This window comes from Mytilus edulis, chromosome 3 (assembly GCF_963676685.1).
Source record: "Mytilus edulis chromosome 3, xbMytEdul2.2, whole genome shotgun sequence".
NCBI classification, from domain to species: domain Eukaryota; kingdom Metazoa; phylum Mollusca; class Bivalvia; order Mytilida; family Mytilidae; genus Mytilus; species Mytilus edulis.
The window spans coordinates 80,281,371-80,301,137 of NC_092346.1; the positions used below are offsets into that span (position 1 = coordinate 80,281,371).

The 19,767-nt window shown below is 31.2% G+C and overlaps 1 protein-coding gene across 2 annotated transcripts; it reads left to right on the top strand.

Annotated features, from left to right (window-relative positions):
- Positions 1–1,488: 1,488 nt before the first annotated feature.
- LOC139514496 (putative 2'-deoxynucleoside 5'-phosphate N-hydrolase 1) lies at positions 1,489–19,638 on the top strand. 2 transcript variants are annotated; one of them, XM_071303821.1, is made up of 7 exons: positions 1,489–1,602; positions 6,858–6,980; positions 13,160–13,273; positions 13,703–13,879; positions 14,717–14,782; positions 18,239–18,349; positions 19,191–19,638. In XM_071303821.1, exons 4-7 carry the CDS (start codon positions 13,744–13,746, stop codon positions 19,298–19,300), a joined length of 423 nt encoding a protein of 140 aa, XP_071159922.1. In that variant the 5' UTR covers positions 1,489–1,602; positions 6,858–6,980; positions 13,160–13,273; positions 13,703–13,743; the 3' UTR covers positions 19,301–19,638. The 2 variants fall into 2 exon arrangements, with proteins under 2 accessions (XP_071159922.1, XP_071159923.1); XM_071303822.1 differs by having other exon boundaries at positions 18,251–18,349; positions 19,191–19,430.
- The last annotated feature ends 129 nt before the right edge of the window (positions 19,639–19,767 follow it).

The window sequence follows — 19,767 nt, forward strand, 5'->3', positions numbered from 1 at the left end:
GCAAAAACCGGATGTAATCTCGTATTCCGTAAGGGTAAACAGAATGTTAAAAGATGAAAAATAAAGATTTCATTTTATGAAAATTAAACATGAACTTTTGGTCTGTTATCTATGAGAAGTTAATTTGCATGCATTAACAGTCATTATTTTTATAATATCTTTGTGAAATGGCAAAACTTTATTATTTGTTCTGTTTAGCTTGAAGGCTCAATTGTATAACTTGTAACCCTTTATTCGGCAGTGTAGATGATTATTCATTTGAATTTGATAGTAACGGCTTAATTGATTCATCTCAATTTGGTATACTTTTATAACTTTAATGAAAGGTATTGACACTACTCATTGTAAAAACAAATTATGGAAAATGTTATTTTGTTACCTATGGTAAGTCAAAGAACGTATCGTCTTCTTTCTAATAAAATTAATTTATCGGAAGATACGTACAAGTCCTTGCTGACAAATATTCCGTATCAACTTCACAAATAGTACACAATGGTCTTGAAGTACAGATTCTAGGTACTGACTTTAAATACCATCTTAATAACGTGGTATAGTAAAATTGTATTTGTCTTTGTAAATTATTACTTTTACCGTTTAGTCTTTTTTTTTGTAATATCCATTTGACATGGCTCGGTACATATACATTCCGTCATTGTGTAATTGTGCTATGGTAAACTTTTGTACTAATAATGTGCTTTGTCTATATTCCTTTTTGTTTTTCTTTGTTTGCATATTTATTTGTTTGTATAGCAATAAAAATTATAACACAATGCTGACTGCTGTATCCCTATTTTTGACAGTTTAACTTATAGTGTCTGTTTGTTTTGTTCACACATCGTTGTCAATATAATGGCATTTTATGCAACTGTCATACAAGTGAGAGATTCAGCTAACTATAAAACCAGGTTTAAAACACAATTTTCGACATAAGGAAATGCATGTACCAATTCAGGAATCGACAGTTGTTATTCATTCGTTTGATGTGTTTGAGCTTCTTTTATTTTTGCCATTGGGTTAGGGACGACTTTCCGTTTTGAATTCGCCTTGTAGTTCTGCATTTTTGTTATTTTGCCGATGAAATATTTGATTTTCAGAGGAAAGAATGGCGATTGATTCTGACTTAAGCAAATTTGGTCTCCTTATTTCTCCATTCGATACGTACGGATATTGTATTCCGTCATAATTGTTTTAAAATGATAACAGGAGCACCTAAACTTCACTTCGGTTATTTGCTAGGTTTAGTGATACGTAGTCTTCAGTTTTCTATATTGTGTCTTATACACTTTTATTTGTCCTTCTACGTTGTTTTATATTTTTACGCCATGCAAATGTCATGTTTTATCGACTTATGAGTTTAAGTTTCCCTTTTTAATCTGTCGCCGGTCCTTTTTTAATGTTTGAAATGAAATGAATGGTTTAAACTGACCTATGATTTAAATTACATATACTAGACCTGTTGGTGCGTGTAATTCGTTGAAATATAAACTGTACATAACATAGGATTGTGTAATTGACAAATACTAGGATATTTTCTTTCATAAATGCTGATAATCCACATAAATTGTATCTACGTCTATCCCCAAAAATGTGAGGCGGAGAAATGTAAGTACAATATGGATAAACTAAAAATAATCTTATATTGAGCTCATTGACATTATTAATCTTTTAAACAGAAGTTATTTAACAGCTGGGTAGCAACCCTTAATGGGGGATTTCCTTCTAAATGATAAACTGTGCCTCAAACAAGGGGTTAGTTTGCCGTTGTAGAAAATAAAAATGAAAAACTTAACCTTTTTGATTTTAAAGGTGAAAATTCATTATATTTGGAACAATTTATTTGAAAGAGGGGTTATCTTATTTTGAATCATAAAGATGAAAGAAGTTCATGAATATTCCAAAATTCATATACATTTCTACATGTTTTGTAATTATTTTACAAGATAGATGTATAATTCATTTGGAAAAATTCTGCAAATGATATTTTTTAATATATGTCCATTTGTATGTAGAAGTCGTTTTAAAAACTAAATTATTTTTTTTTCACATAAAATTTACCCCTTATTTAATTATTCTTCATTTGAAGGGTTTTCCCCAACTTATTCAACATTTTGTCAACAACAGAAGGAAGTGATACATTTTGATATATTTTACAACAAACGAGTAATACCCAATTCCTTGGAGATCTTAACAACATAAAATGGACACCGATGACTAGTTATGCCAAATTAATTTCAAATGCATATGCCAAACTTTCATAGTGTATAAATAAGTAAATAACCTCATTGAACGCATATATAACAAGAGCTAATATCATAAACTATCTACACAGTAGGTATGATTCACTTACTAAGGCACTTTCTACTATTTTCTTGAATGTCATTTTTACTAAAACCAAAAATTTTCAGATATCAAACGCAATGATGTACACTCAGTAACGATAAGTTTACTAATAGACAAAGCAAAGGATGAACATACCTAAAAGTAAAATCACATAACAAGGCCATAAAAAAATTTGAGACTTTTTTTAGGGGGGTTCGGGTGCCTGAAACGGGAGAAGCTAGCTTATTTCAGCATTACTATTTATAATAAAAAAAAACAAAGAAAATATATCAGAAATGCGTTATTTTTATAAGCTAGCCTATATAAGTAAATATTAAAATTAATCTCTGCTGTTCAACCAAAACTTTCCGATTCTCCTGTGACCTGTACTATCGAAAAGCTTCAAAACACGTTCTTATGTATATACATGTATATATATTTATGTCCAGTAGCAAGTTATAAGCTTCTAGAAGTCGATAACATGTTATAAACATTCTAATGTCACAAGTGATCACAAGTTATCTGTAAACATTCCGCTGGAAGACATGTCAACCTACCTGGACACATTATTCTACCAATTTTTAAGTCATTGGTTTGACCTACCGGGGTTCGAACCCACGACCTACCGCACTAGAATCAACGGAACACGCTAGCAGACAATGCTGTTCATAATAAGAAAAAGAAACACGAAAAAAATATTTTCAAACAATACCAAAAATATATTTCATACTTTTATTAAAGATAAATAAAAATCATGAATTGCCTTATACATCAAAGACTTCCATAGAAAATGCGCTTCATGATTTTGTTTAAATTAATTATGAATAATTATGATTTTTGGTCAATGAATTATTTTATCGATTAGCATTTGTTATAGTGTAAACATTGGTAGCTATAGCGTTATCGATTCAAAAATATACCACGGAAAGTAATAAGCCAGCATGCTTATAGGGGGGTGTTTATACTCATGAGTTACCTTTTTCATCTTTTTTTCTCTTTTAAATTAAAGAACCCGTCTTCAACTAGTTTTGGAACGACATTAAGATTTGTTTCAATTTTCTTATTTTGATTTGTATTCGGAACACTTATTTTTTTACCGTCACCTCTATGATAAAAGCTGCAATCGCTGCAGATTGGACACACTGTATGCATGAAATTTATGCATCCATTACTCGTCATGCGAGTAATCGCTCAGTTATAATATTTCAATAGGGAAAGGGATAACCAATCGGTAAACTTACAACTCAGACGATTATTTGGGGTATTAAAAGACCGCGAAAACATGTCACTAACTTTGAAGTTTGCTGTTGTATCCTAAATATCAGGTTGACTGGGATATATGAGGTGGAAACACTTACTAAAATATGATTATTGAGAGACAGGACATAATCAATAATGAAATTAAAAAACCTTTATAAGATTCCTTTTCTGTTTCTTTCTGTGGAAAGTTTTTGAACTAACTCTGCTCTATATGGTTATAAAACAATCAAGTTACCTCAAGAAAATATTATAAGTACCATTAAATTTGTCATCATATCATGCAGAATATAGTAATTTTTACATTGTGCTGCTGTGTGTCTTTGTATTTCGAAGACGAGGAAACACGATTCTTAACATGAGAAATTTAAAACTTTGGTAAGCGAATGATCATTTCCGGTTTTTGTTATGTAAATCTTAATTCCTATTAACAGATCAAGACCAAGTAATATTTGAAGTTGTGTTCACATTGTACAATTTTTATGTATGAAAATCAATGATGATTTCAGACTGATTATCCTAATGCTATCAGGTCATAATTGTTCATGATTTAAATAGGAGCACCTGAACTTCATTCCGGTTTGTTGCTAGATTATGTTTGTCTGGCGTATGTACAAAATTAAGTCCTGGTATCTATGATGAGTTTATTTACGCTGTCTTCAGTTTTCTATATTGAGTCGTCCTATACACTTTGTTTTTCTTTTAACCGTTTTTTTTTTCGATTTTGACGCCATGGAAATATCAGTTTGTTTTCGACTGATGAGTATCCCTTTTTTATCTTTCGCTTGTCTTTTTATATATATACGTTTGAATTGAATGAATGGTTTTAAATGACTCATGATTTACATCACTAGTATATAATTTTTCACAAATGCTATATACATATATTAATCCACATAAATTGTATCGACGACTATCTCTAAAAATGTGAGGCGGAGAAAATGTAAGTACAGTTTGGATAAACTAAAAATAATTTTATATTGAGCTCATTGTTATAATTAATCTGTTAAACAGAAGTTATTTAAAAGGTGTGAGGGACAACCATCAAATCGTGGATTTCCTTTTACATCAGGAACAGTTCCTCAAACAAGGGGTATTTTGCTGTTGTAGAAAAAAAAAATGGCAAAATTAAGCATTTTTAACTTTAAAGGGGGAAAATCGTTAAATTTTGAATATCTTATTTGAAAGATAGGTCCTTTTATTTTCATTTAAAAAGAAGTCTATTGATATATTCCAAAATTCATGGACATGTTTTAATTGTCATTATATACCAGATAGACGAATAACTATCTGTGAAAGGATTCGGCAAATGATAAAAATATGTGCCCATGTGTACGTACGTAGAAATCCTTTTTAAAACTTTTTTTTTACTTTTACTTTATCCCTTATTTTACAAAGGGAAATGCATTACCTTGTGAGGTAATCCCTTAATTGAAGGGTTTTACCCAATTTGTTTAACCTTTCCACAACAGAAGGAAGTGATACATTTTGATATATTTTACAAAAAACGATTAATTCCCAAAACCTTTAGATAAGCACATATTGTGACGTTTTACACCGATGACTATTTTTGTCAAATCCATTTCAAATGCATACCAAACTTTAGTGAAGCAGTAAAAGTTCCTTCGATTACAGATCATTACAAGTATATAGCCTCATTGAACGCACATATAACAAGAAGTAATGTTATAAACGATCAACACAGTAGGTGCAGATCACAGGAGTCAAGTTATAACCAAAACCAAAGAAAAACTTCATTTTCAGATGTTAAACGAAATAATATGTAATACCTATTACTAAGTAATTTTACTGCAAGTCAAATTAAAGGAGGACGATATCGAAGGGTATCACCAGCCCAGTAGTCAACATTTCGGTGTTGACATGAATATCAATAATGTGGTCATTTTTATAAATTTCCTGTATACAAAACCTTGACATTTTCGAAAAACTAAGGATTTTCTTATCCCAGGCATAGTTTACCTTAGCAGTATTTGGCACAACTTTTTGAAATTTTGGATCCTCAATGCTCTTCAACTTTGTACTTGTTTGGCTTTATAAATATTTTCATCTTTTATATAAGCTTTGGATTTCAAATATTTTGGCCGCGAGCATCACTGAAGAGACATGTATTGCCGAAATGCGCATCTGGTGCAAGAAAATTGGTACCGTTAATTTTATTACTACCACTGGGTCGATGCCTCTGCTGGTGGACTATAAGTCCCCGAGGGTATCACCAGCCCAGTAGCCAGTACTTCGGTACTGGCATGAACATACGGATTTTTTGTGTTATTAAAATTTGCTGTTACAAAATATTAGAAATTATTATAAATTAAGGAATGTATCTCCCTCATGCAAAGCTCTGATTCCTTTCACAGATTTGGCTATACTTTTTGAACCTTTTGGATTATAGCTCTTCATCTTTTATATAAGCTTTGGATTTCAAATATTTTGGCCACAAGCATCATTGTAGAGACATGTATTGTCGAAATGCGCATCTGGTGCAAGAAAATTGGTACCGTTAATTTTATTACTACCACTGGGTCGATGCCTCTGCTGGTGGACTATTAGTCCCCGAGGGTATCACCAGCCCAGTAGCCAGTACTTCGGTACTGGCATGAACATACGGATTTTTTGTGTTATTAAAATTTGCTGTTACAAAATATTAGAAATTATTATAAATTAAAATGTATCTCCCTCATGCAAAGCTCTGATTCCTTTCACAGATTTGGCTATAATTTTTGGACCTTTTGGATTATAGCTCTTCATCTTTTATATAAGCTTTGGATTTCAAATTTTTTTTTGGCCACGAGCATCACTGAAGAGACATGTATTGTCGAAATGCGCATCTGGTGCAAGAAAATTGGTACCGTTAATTTTATTGATATGAGCGTCACTGGTGAGTCTTATATAGACGAAACGCGCATCTGGCGTACTAAATTATAATCCTGGTACCTTTGTTAACTATTGAACTAATTCTGCTCTATATGGTTATAACAAAAAAATCAAGTCAGCCAGTTGCATGAATCGAGTAGTGAATTTAAGCTTTATCGTATAAATACAACAGAAATATTTAAATACTGCATCATCTCAAGAATATATGATAATTACTATTAAATGTGTCATCATATCATGCAGAATATAGTAATCTTTACATTCTTCTGTTGTGTGTTTTTGTATTTTAAAGACGATGAAACATGATTCTTAACATGAAAATTCAAATCTTTGGTAAGCGAATTATTTTTTCCGGTTTGTGTTATTTTAATCTTATTTTTTTTTAACAGATCAAGACGAAGTTATATGCAAGGAGTATTCATATGGTGCAATTTTTATAAATGAAAATCAATGATGATTCGAGACTTATTATCCTGAAAACATCACATTAAATACGACAACATCGCCATCAGGTAAGATCTTATCTCCTAATTATGTTTTCTCAGTTTTGATTTCCCTTTTGTTTGCTAATAATAATTAAAAAAAAAAGTATTATTAAAACATCAACTTTACTTCAAATGACAAAGTTAAAGAAACACTTTTTGAAGAAAAAAAATTGTAGAAGATATTTGTTCTAATATTTATTTGTAGATGGCTATCATATTGTTACATTATACTAGACTATGAGCAAATTTTATTTTAAGTAATCATGCATTTGATATTAGTTTTTTGGACAGGATCAAAGTTGCTTTCCTGTATATTTATTTTTAATATTTCCTTTTTTGCTCATTTGCTGTTCTGAATATTCATAAAACCGTTGCATATAGATGTCAATACCAACAACAAAATCATTCTTCAGTATCTTTCTTATTTTTTTCCTGTCATATGTGTTATTTGACTCATATTGTAAATTACAACATAGTCCCGGTGTGAAAATGAAGATATACCTCTGTGAAAGTGTTCAAGGTCGGTTACAAGACGCATAACTGTACACAACACTAATTACCACAAAACTCAGATCGAGTACAAATTTGGGTAGCGTCACTTTTTTATTTCTTGAGTTATGACCCTTTATAACGTTATATGTAAGTGGGGGCATTATCTGTGTTCTATTGAACACATTCCCTATTTATTTTACAATTTTTTTGTGAAATTGAAATTTTTTTCACTTGTTTTGTTAAGCCTTAATAGGAACGACTTAATTGTTTCACCTCAATATGATATACCTAGATTACTTTACTGCAAGGTATTGACACTACTCATTGTAAGTCAAATTATGGAAATTTTTGTCTTCATAGAACAGATTTTACCAAAAGAATAAAGAATGGCGATTGGTTTTCACATTGACATATTTTGTCTCCTTATTTCTCCCTTCGATTCGCAGCAACTGTATGGCTGTTATATACTCCGTTATAATTGTTCATGATTTAAACAGGAGCATCTTAATCAACTTCACTCCAGTTTGTTCTTGGGTTTATTTTTACGCAGTCTTCAGTTTTCTATATTGTGTCTTATACACTTTTGTTTGTCTTTTGAACGTTTTTTTCGATTTTGACATCATGGAAATGTCAGTATGTTTTCGATTGATGAGTATCCTTTTTTGTATCCTGCGTTTGTCTCTTTTTAAACGTTTGTAACTGAATAAATGGTTTGAACTGACCCATATAACAGCTATACATAACAAAGGATTGTGTAATCGAATAATGTCATTGGTGTAAATTCCAATACAGGAATGATACCAGCTGACATTTACAAAATACAACTACAAAAAAATATATATATACAGAGACATATTTTCTTCATGATAAGAGACACATATTTTATATCTACATTGCGTGGAGGTGTTATTCATATTTCAATTCAAGCTATAACAATAAGCTTTAATACTATAACTGTTATAGCAAATTTACCTGACCATATCGGGAAATAAGTATTCAGTCGGATTTTAACACGTGCTTGTGATTTGTTTAAAACCGGTTTTGATAAAAATAAACGAAGAAATGTCGAAATGTTCAGGACTTAATTAAATCCGTATTTCGGTAAGATGGTGCAAGCATACGATTTTTATTGCGTCTTACACTTTGAGAAGCGAATAATCTTTAACTACTTTAATATTGTGTAAAAACGTTAATTATGAGCTATGAAAGTCAAGTGGATCGAGCATTTTTCTGAGGAAGTTTTAAAAAATTGCAAAGAAATATTTTTACAGTGTATTAGCTTTCATTAGTCTTCCCTATCTATAGATTAACAACTTTTGGTTATATCTATAATTTAGAATCATCATTGAAGATGGAGTACGCTTGCACAGTTAATTAATTATATTGATGTGCCATTTGTATGCAAGATCGACATTCCGTTGTATTATGTGCCAATTCGAAAAAATTATGCGAGTATTGTCTCCCTTTAACAGGTTCATTATTCTATAATTAAGTTTAGGTTTCTGATATAATTTTGAATAATTAAAAAATGTATCAATTCAATATATTTCAGTTTGTATTATTGGTGTATCAAAAACATTGATGTACGAATATAATTTCATAAAGAGGTAGAGCCAATTTGCCGGGAATTTGTTTCATTCGATAAGATCAAGATAGGTAAATCATGTTTTAAATAGCCCGGTAGATGCTTATTATAATAAATGAAAATACGTCACATCATCTATTTTCATACCTTGAACAGGTATTCCTACTCAGTCGGAAACCAGGTTGAAATAGAACAAAAGAATCGAAGCTCTTTATTAGAGAAGGCGATAAATGTTTACTGTATTGTTTACTATAGTGACAAATTTGTTAAAAGTTAATAGAAACAAACAAAACTGCAATTTTCTTCTAAATAACGAGGTGTTTTATTTCAAAAACACCATTTGCATAAGTTTTCAATTTATCTAGTACATAGTTAAGCAGAACAATTAGATATCAAGTCGACGACATGGGTATCTTTCAAGTTGGATGACGAAAATGCATAACCTCCGATTTTTTTGAAAAAATTACCACGGACGGAAAACATGTCAATCTATTAGTTCGGTAATTTTCGTGTCTGCCCTTCCATTATGTGTCTGAAGAAAAAATTCCAAAAAATAGGTACCAATTGTATCGAAAGAGAAAATCGAGTGCACCTATTTATGTTAGGGCGTGTTTGAGTTGAGTATTTTGTCTTGATATCGTACAAAGTAAGAATATTTCATACATCGTCTTGCTTTAGATTCTATCATTTTTATATATTAAAGCTACAGTTTGACTTTATAACACAAAAAAATAACAGTACTAAAAGATGAAATATATGGGTCAAGTGAAATACCTATCTAATGAGTCACAAAAACAGAGAAGGTGTGTTCGAATAGCTATTTTTCTACTGAAAGTACTTGACGACAGTCTTACAAGTTGGATGATGAAAATGCATATCTTCGAAAAACTGTATTTTTTTGTGTGTGATAACTAGGGTTTATAGTCTTCAACCACTAAAAAAATCTAGTTTGCCCTTCCACGAAATATTTAATTAGAATTTTTTTAAATGTTTATGATTTTTCGAAAATTCCACCTGACAACCGATCAGACAATAGTTTTAAGTTGAATCAATGCAGACAAGATCATTAACTGATGCTCATTAGCTAGTTGATACATTTGTCTTTTAAAATATAACTGACATATAAGGATCGTATTGGTGCAATGTGGATAAATTTATCGGTTTCCAAGAGCAAAATTGGTAGCGCGTCATCGCTACAATGGCTTCCATTTCTACGATTGTGAAAATGAACTGGCGTAATGGGGAGATAATTTTGACGAAGTAGAATCCTGACTGTACTAAAACAAGGCCAAGACTATTGATTTTTTAATATTGATTTTATTTTATTATTAACATCCTTTATGCAAGGTGCCATACCACGTAACTTGTTTAGGAGCCAAATAATATCGAACAAATTCAAATCGTGATTTTCTCATTCTGAATATATGTATATCTGTATTTGTCCTGGTCTTTTAAGGTTTTATAGTCTTTAAGATAAGATAAGATAATACATGTATATATTTTAACCGGAGAATATCTTACATCAGTTGGTCATAGATCACCCTGTGTTACTAACACATGTTATATTGCTTTTTCTGTAATTTTAACAAATCGGCCCTTCGTTGTGATACAGATGCAACAGCTTCTTGATGTTTTACCTGCAATCACGATTTGTAGTGTAACTGATTTGTTCTGTTGTGTTGTTTTATTTTCTGATGACTTAGGTACCGGCGAAGGGACGGTGGTAAAAATTTCAGTACTAGAATCTATACAGTTTGTGAATTGGTGACAAAATTGTTGTTGACTGCATTTGTTACATATGATACCCTGTTCAAAAAAGGTTTCGAAAATTGTTTTGTGTTGTTTTGAAACTTGAATACAATGGCCTTATTGAAGGTGTGTGTATATTACACCCGCAACATGTAGGCTTCATTTCTATAGAATTAATTCTCGTGTTATTGATTATATACAGGCACCTACATCAGTTTGACGGCAGTTATTCATTGAATATATGTAATAAATGTAAACACATGAATAGAAAGTAAGTCAAGAGTATGGACAGTCATAGGATTGCACACAATAAGCGATACTAGTACATTATTTTTCTTTGATACATGTAAAATGATATACTAGTAAACTATATGGTCAAAATAAACCAGCATGACTCTATGAATTAAGCAAACATCCGAAAAAATATGATAGAAACATTAAAATTTGATATAACAACACAAAAAATGCAAATGTTCTGAACCCTTTCTTCAAAACCATCATTTATTAGTAGTTCTGTGCTCTACTGATGGGGCTACGGCGATGCTTATAATTATATCTCTTATTAAGTAGCTTTATCGGTACAATTTATCGATGTTACAATTTTGTCTTTTAAAAGCTGTTTATGTAATATGGACACACTAAACCAATTTCATTTTTGAGGGAAAAAGTAGTATGAATAACAACAGTCATAAAAAGCATAACTTTTTTGGGGTTTGAAATGTCCTTCTGGGGGGGATTCCATTTTTTTTCCACCTAAAAACACCCAAAAATCCGCATATTGGACTTTCATCCTTTTTGAGGGTTGAATTAACTATTGATCACATATATCATAATATATGTAAATCGAGATATTGATCAAAAAGCATTTTTATTTTTTGTTTTTATAGTAAATTTTATTCTGTCGGCACTTTTTGAAATTGGCCCTTCTGTGAAAAAAAAAATCCCCGGCAAATTGGCCCTACCTCGAAACGTTTAAAATGATTACATACCAATATAAATAGACTCATCATAGATACCAGGACTTAATTTTGTATATACGCCAGACGCGCGTTTCGTCTACAAAAGACTCATCAGTGACGCTCGAATCCAAAAAAGATAAAAAAAAAAAAAAAAAAAAAAAAAAAAAAAAAAAAAAAAAAAAAAAAGCCAAATAAAGTACGAAGTTGAAGAGCATTGAGGACCAGAATTCCTAAAAGTGTTGCCAAATTCATCTAAGGTAATCTATGCCTGAGGTAGAGGTTTAAAGAACCGTTCATCATTTATGAAAAAGACTTTGAATGAAAATTGAATTACTTATCTTCCCTTGATGACAGATTGATTGGGAAATGAACCAGAGTTATCTAATGGTAATCACATAGAAGGACTAGCAAGCAATTTTTAATTGTAGCTTATTCAACATTAAAACAATTTTCCACTATAAACGAATGTTACTTTATACAAATATAAGGACTTTGTAAGCTAAATCTACAAATTTTATTAGATATTATGATTTTTTTATTACAATAGATTAATATGCTATATAACAGTTCTTAGCAACATTATGTTTGCTTTAAATGAATGTTCGAATCATACATATCGATTATTTCAGCTACACATACAGTACTAATGTCCGTATCATTACAATCAAAATGAAACTAAACTTATCTTGTTCAGACATATTAACAAAAGATGGAACTATATCACTTAAATTACAAAAGAGTACATTTCTATTAAATTATAACGCTTAACATTTAATGAAGAAATGGAGTTCATCTTTAAGTCCATCCTTGCAAAGTGGACAAATTCTCTATTCTAAAGGTATTCTTGTATGTCTACCAACTTTTATTAGTAATTTGCTATTACCAATTCTGATATTTACCATTTTAGAAATAACACTTTTGTTAAGGTCCAGTAGGAGATACTTTTCTAATTCAAAATTATTTTTCACTTGGCGATATGTTCTTGTTAATGAAGTACGTATTGTGTGACTATGCACGAGCGTAATGTACCAGTTTAATATAGATATACCATACGATGATACATAGGGTAGTTTGCTGTTGAGAAATGGGAAGTTAGCAATAAGAAAGAGAATTCATCACGTTAGTCATAAATTCTAGTTTGAAATTTTGCCTCATGAGTGCAAAAACAAGTCAGTCAGTTGCCTGAATTAAGGAAGGAGACTAAGCCTTGTCGTATAAATACAACAGAAACACTTAAATAATGCATCAATTAAAGAAAATATAATAATTACTATTAAATTTGTCATTATATCATGAACAATATGTTAATCTTTACATTGTGCTGTTGTGTGTCTTTGTATTTCAAAGACGAGGAAACAAGATTCTTTACACGATAATTTTTTTCCGGTTTTTGTTATGTAAATCTTAATTCCTTTTTACAGATCAAGACGAAGTTATATGCAAGGTGTTTTCATATTGTATAATTTTTAAGTATGAAAATCAATGATGATTCCAGACTGAAGACATCACATTAACTGCGACAACATCGCCATCAGGTAAGATCTTATCTTCTTATAATGTTTTCTTTCTTGTTTTCTCTTTTGATTGTAAATCAAAAAGCGTATAATAATTAAAACATCAACTTCAACTTCTAATGAAAGAGTTAAAGAAGAACTTTTGAAATGTTCGCATTTACAATATGACGATGTACAGCATTGTTGTGTACTTTTGTTCTTTTATTTATCTAGATGACTGTGATATTATAACATTTGCATAGTTTTCTACTTATCGATCATGAGATGTAAGTTCATTGTTCAATATCAAAGTTCCTTTTCTGTTTATTAATAGTTAGTATTTTTCTTTTATTAGTAATTAATTGTCGGTCTGAATATACATGAAACCTTTACCAAAAGATGTCAAACAAACAACAACATAATCACTATACACTTTCTTTTTTTCTTATTTTTTCATGTACCATGTGTTAGCGGTCACAAATTAAAAATTGCAACACTGTGCCTTTGTGAACATGAAGATATACTTCTGTGGAAGTATTCAAGGTGGTAGACAAGACGCTGAACTGTACGCTACTATAATTGATGAATTAAAATCCAAGTATGGTGAAGTTTTGACGGAATTTGTTGGATCGCCAACAGTTGAACAAGGTAAGGCCAACATAATAGATTCCGCCATGTCGAACGTGCAAATGTGGAAAGCTAAGACGATACAAATAAAGAGAGTCTGTGATAGTCAAGTACTGTCTGTATTCCACTTTCGCTTGCACGAAGCTTGTATCTTATTTTAAGAAATTAGAAAAAGTAATTTTACTCCATTCACATATTAGTTCCAGAAAAATAACTAGCATAACACTGTAAGGTTGATTTGTTGATTACGGTTTTTAAAATCTATTACGCGTTGTTTTTGAATATTTTTTACAGCACCGAGTCGATAACTCTGGTGGTGGACTATCAGTCCCCGAAGGTATCATCAATTCATTAGTCAGAACTTCGGTACTTTTATAACAAAGTATTTAAAATTGCCCGTTTACAAACTAAGGTTTCAACTTCTTCAGGCAAAGTTGACCTTTGGTGGATTTTGCTATTTTTGTAGAACCTTTTTGGTTTAAAGCTCGTCCATTTACATCCTTGGCTTTTAAATAGACGGCTTTGAACTTTCCTGATGAAGGTAAATCCAGAAATGCACTTCGGAAGCATCAAATTTATTACATGTTGTTTTCATTTTTAATCGTGTTCATCAATGAGACACAGGTTTTAGCATAATCGGGTTCAATTATTTTTTAAACTCGAGATAAAAATATATATATACTTTTGATTATCTTGTTAACATTTTTATAATGCTATACTTGATGCTGTACTATAAATAATATCATAAATAGTATAAGGAAAATGGTTCTTGCAAGTTCATATTAATAAAACAAAAAATGTAAAACAGCGATTAATATCAGCAAAGGCGATTAATGAAAAACTTGTGTAATTTCACAGATGAAATCGAATTGGGGAGTAAAGAAGTACATCAGTTGTGTTTGACCAAATTAAAAAGTGCCGATGGTAAGTAAGCATAACTATATGTGTATGGAAGATCAGGTGTTTCAGTACAACTTCAGCTTTGACAAGCGAAATAAAAGAAACTGTGTATCTGTAAAAAAAAATGCATAAAATTTACCAACCGAATTTTTGCTAAAAGACGTGAAAATCGTGTCAAAATTTAGGCTTTTGAAGGTATTCGTTACTACTCAACTCTGCGTGACGGATTTTGAATAAATCTTGCACGCTTATTAATTTTTACAAATTTTCAGTTGTATAAATGTGTTGTACAAAGTAAAATCACAAAAAAAACTCAGAGGAAAATCTAATCGGAAAGTCCATAATCACATGGCAAAATCAAATGAAAATTCACATAAAAAACGAATGGACAAGAACTGTCATATTCCTGACTTGGTACAGACATTTTCAAATGTAGAAAATGGTGGATAAAACCTGGTTTTAAAGCGCTAAACCTCTCACTTTGATTACAGTCTATCAAATTCCGTTATATTTACAATGATGCGTGAACTAAATAGACATAATAAATAAAATAGTCAAAATATGGGTACAGCAGTCATCATCGTGTAATAATTTTTTTAAAGGAACAATTTAACAGAACACAAAAACATCTATCTACAAACACAATCATTGATTCGCGTGGCTGACGTCAGAAAATTGTATACGTCACATATATTTGTTGTTCAATGTATATACAAACAATTTTAAAATTTCACATGGGCAGTGTTAGCATACAGGGTTAAAAAATCAAAAGTATGTAAGAATTAATTTCAGAAATAGATCAAGATTTAAAATAGTCCAAAAGTTATATAGAATTTATAAGAATCCACAAATAGTTCATTTAGTTCACAAATAGTAAAATAATGTTAACGATACCAAGGTTACTGGCCAGATGCGCAAAAACAATTTGGTAAATATCTAAATATATATTATTAGTTATACCTCTTTATAAAGGAAATAATAAAGACAAAACAAATCCAAATAGTTATCGTGCAGTTACTTTAACGTCTTCATTAGGAAAACTGTTTGATAAAATAATTTTGAATCGTATTCATAAACTCCTTGTTAATATCAATAGTGTGATGCCGCATCCACTCCAGTTTGGATTTGTAAAAGAACATGGTGCGATACCAGCTATTTACACCTTGAAAGAAGCAATTCATTATTATCTTGAACGTAATTCGATTGTTTATGCCATTTTTCTCGACAACGAAAAGGCCTTTGACCGAGTATGGCAAGATGGCCTACTTTACAAACTGAACCAAATTGGAATTCAAGGTAAATTGTGGAATCTGATATATATGTCGTATAAAACTGCAACAGCACATGTGCAGCATAGTGGACTAACAAGTCAAGTGTTTCGGATTGAACAAGGAGTAGGTCAAGGCCGTGTGTTGTCTGCCTGGTTATTTTCCTTATTTATCAATGACTTGATTTGTGAACTCTTATCGACACATTGTGGACTACTAGTAGGCCCGATAAGCATACCAACAATCTTGTTAGCTGATGACACAACTTTATTAAGCGCAACTGTAAATGGTGCTCAGACATTATTAAACGTTGTTAACAGCTATGCGCTCAAATGGCGGTTAAAATATAATGCATCGAAAAGTAGTGTTTTGACTTTTACACCACCAAAAAAGACTCGCAACAATTATGACTCTGCAGCATGTCTTAACCTAGGTAATATTGTACTCGAAAGAAAACGTACATATACTTACGCTGGAACACTTATTAGCTCAGATGGAAAAACTTTCGATAGATCAGATAAATCCAGTAAAAAGTTAAAACAGAAACTTCACTCACTATATACTGTTGGTGTTAATCCACGAGGGATGAGTGCCTTAACTAATAACTTGATATGGAAAAGAGTAATTCTTACAATTGCACTTTATGGATGTGAAACTTGGGGTCAGCTACCCTACCGTGAAACTGAAATGTTGGAAATAACTCAAAGATATTTCGTCAGATTTATACTAATGATGGATAAACGTAGTCCGACTGACTCTTGTATTAGTAATGTTGGTTTGTGGTCTGTCGAAGGATATACTGATAAAATGAAACTTTTGTTTTTTGGGAGACTGTGTCGTGCAAAATCGACAACAATACATAAACGGATGTTTAATTTTCGTATGGGACAAATATTAACCGGTGAGGCCAGTCAAATTTCATTGACTTACGATTATATCAAAATTTTGATAAAATATGATTTTGATGCTTTTGTTGAAAACTTTGTGGCTGAAAACTTTTTTCCAGACAAGCTACTGTGGAGCAAAATTGTAAAACAGACTGTAGACATATACGAAGAAAACAAATGGAAACACTCAGTTGAACGGCGACCAGAACTTAAGCGGTACCATAAAATACATACTTGTTTGACGGAGCATCGTTTGTTACGACTAGCGGTAACTTATCCATCACTAAATTCAAAATTTATGACGCTTGTGAAATTAGGAGCCATAGCTATTCAAACAGGCAAATGCTCCTTGTGTAACTTATATAATACGGATATACTTATGCATTATATACTTTGCTGTACATCTCTTTTACAAATTCGGACAGAAATGTTCTACAAAATTGTTGATATTCTTGACGTAGAGGATTCCGTTCGTTTCTTTAATCAAGATGATGACGAAATTATCGAGTCGTTACTTGGAAGTATGAATCATACCATGCAAACTATAAATGCTGATGTATGGAGCCTCTTGATGTGCCACATAGCAGATTATATGTATAAACTATATCAGGTCTTCAATTATGATCTTTATAGTCACATATTTGATCTTAACTAATGTTGTTCTTGTATGAAGTTGGTGAATTATAGACGTTTTGTTTTTGACTCTATTTCCTATGTAATTATGTAACTACCTATAGACTTTTTTTTATTGCTGTTTGTATACTTTGATGTTGTTTAGAATATGTAAATATGTTAGTGTTATGTTCTTGATTCTGTTCTTATAATATAAATTGTAAAATCTTCATATTATGGAGGAAATAAAGATAATCAATCAATCAATATATATTTCTTTTTGTTGCAATTAGACAGTAAACGTGACGTCATAAATCCCTATGAATTTACTAACCCCCAACGGATCCATAAGTGGTCAGCACGAGACGGCGTTAAACCAACCACAGCGTCATAATAAACATGATACAAGTTAAAATAGGAATGGTTGAAAATCGAGATGCTCAAGGCAATACATAAAATAGTCAAATCAAAAACTTTCAGACCGATGCTGGAAAATGCGACGAAAGAGTAAGTGTCCTGCTTTGTAGTGTGGTTCGTAGCATTTGCTTACTGTCATATCAGACTAGAACTAAGGTTTGGTATCGGTCTCTCTCTCGATATGGACCAGATGATCGAAATTATGCATCGACATTTTTTTGTTATTAAATTGAATACCAATTTGAAAAGCAGAAATAACTCTTGTATTTCATATTAAAACTGATTTTCCATTTTAGTTTTAATTGCAGAAGTAACACAACCATCGCTTGGTGTTGGTTATGAGATCGGGAGAGCAGTTGGAATGGATAAGAAAATACTGTGCCTTTTCAGACCAAACTCAGGAAGAAGTGTGTTGTTTAGTCTATATTTTTTCTACTTTTAAACAAAGCAAAAACATGCGCAGAAAATTGATTAGGATAATACATTAAACACAATGCATTTCAAAGAGGACACATACGTTTAACCAATCAAATACATGTAAATACTCTAGGGCACCAATATCCCGGATTGTATCGTGAGCTCTTCAATAATGCAGCTTTCCACCTCATTCAAAACACTGAAATGTTTGGACAGACACAACATTCTACGGTTTGAGTTGATGCTCTAGATATTCTTTCACATATTATGATGGAGTGACTAGAAAACTTTCTATATTGAAATCAGACCAAACCCATGATAGCTGATATCAAAATTCGATCCGATTATTCAGTTTAGTACGCAAATTTAAATCTACAGATTATGTTTTCTTACCAATTCAAATGCATATCACAGGACGTTTGTCTTTATAAATCTGAGACCACGTAGCAAATATTTATGAACCCTATCATTAATAGACTGTCATGTTTTATAATTATATCAAAGATATATTTTGTACGCTGTTAGGAAAAATTTCTTCAAAAACTGGATCCATGTTTTACAAAGTGGGGAAATAGAATATCGAAGTCTGTAAAAAATAAAGTCAGATGGTTTAGGTCATTCTATGAGTACTTTTAAAAAAACCTAACGCTATTATTGTTGATATCGACAGACAAAATTGAAAGTACAAAAAACTTTCCTCAGTAAATGGAAATACGTTGTTAATACTGAAATATATCCAACTAGATAATCTATTGTTTACTCATTTATATTCTGTTCTTCATTTTGTTGTATTTGTAAAATTCTAGACTATAGGTTATTTTTCTTTTTTAGAGCTCTCCAGTATGATAGCAGGTCTACATGATAGCCATAATGTAACGGTAAAAAACTATGACGGACAAGACTTTAAAGACATTCTAAAAGTCTTCTTAACAATGTCATGATATATATCATAAATGCCAGCCACATATACAGGACGGAAGTTTGATATTTTTATTCAATTTGAAATTGTGTTGAAAGTGACTACAGCAAATACTATGAGCTTATGTTTTGGTTCAATGTTGGGCATAGTTGCTGTTTAATTATATGAAATTGTAAAAAATAACATTGGACCATATGTATTTTGGTAAAGGTCACATCCTGTAATTAACCACATACATAATATCTACATATACATATATGTGCAGTATATTTACTAGAGCAACTTGTTAACTTTATTTTTTGTCTCCATTGTATTCACCATATAGCAACTTTCAAAAAATAAAATATCAAGACGACCAGACAGTACTTTTTTCCTTTTATAAAAGTCCTATTGTACCTTTTTGTCTTTGACCAGTTTGACTTTTACTTGGTTTGTTTAAACATTAATTCCATTAAAATTTTGAGAAATTATCAGTATGAACAACGCTTT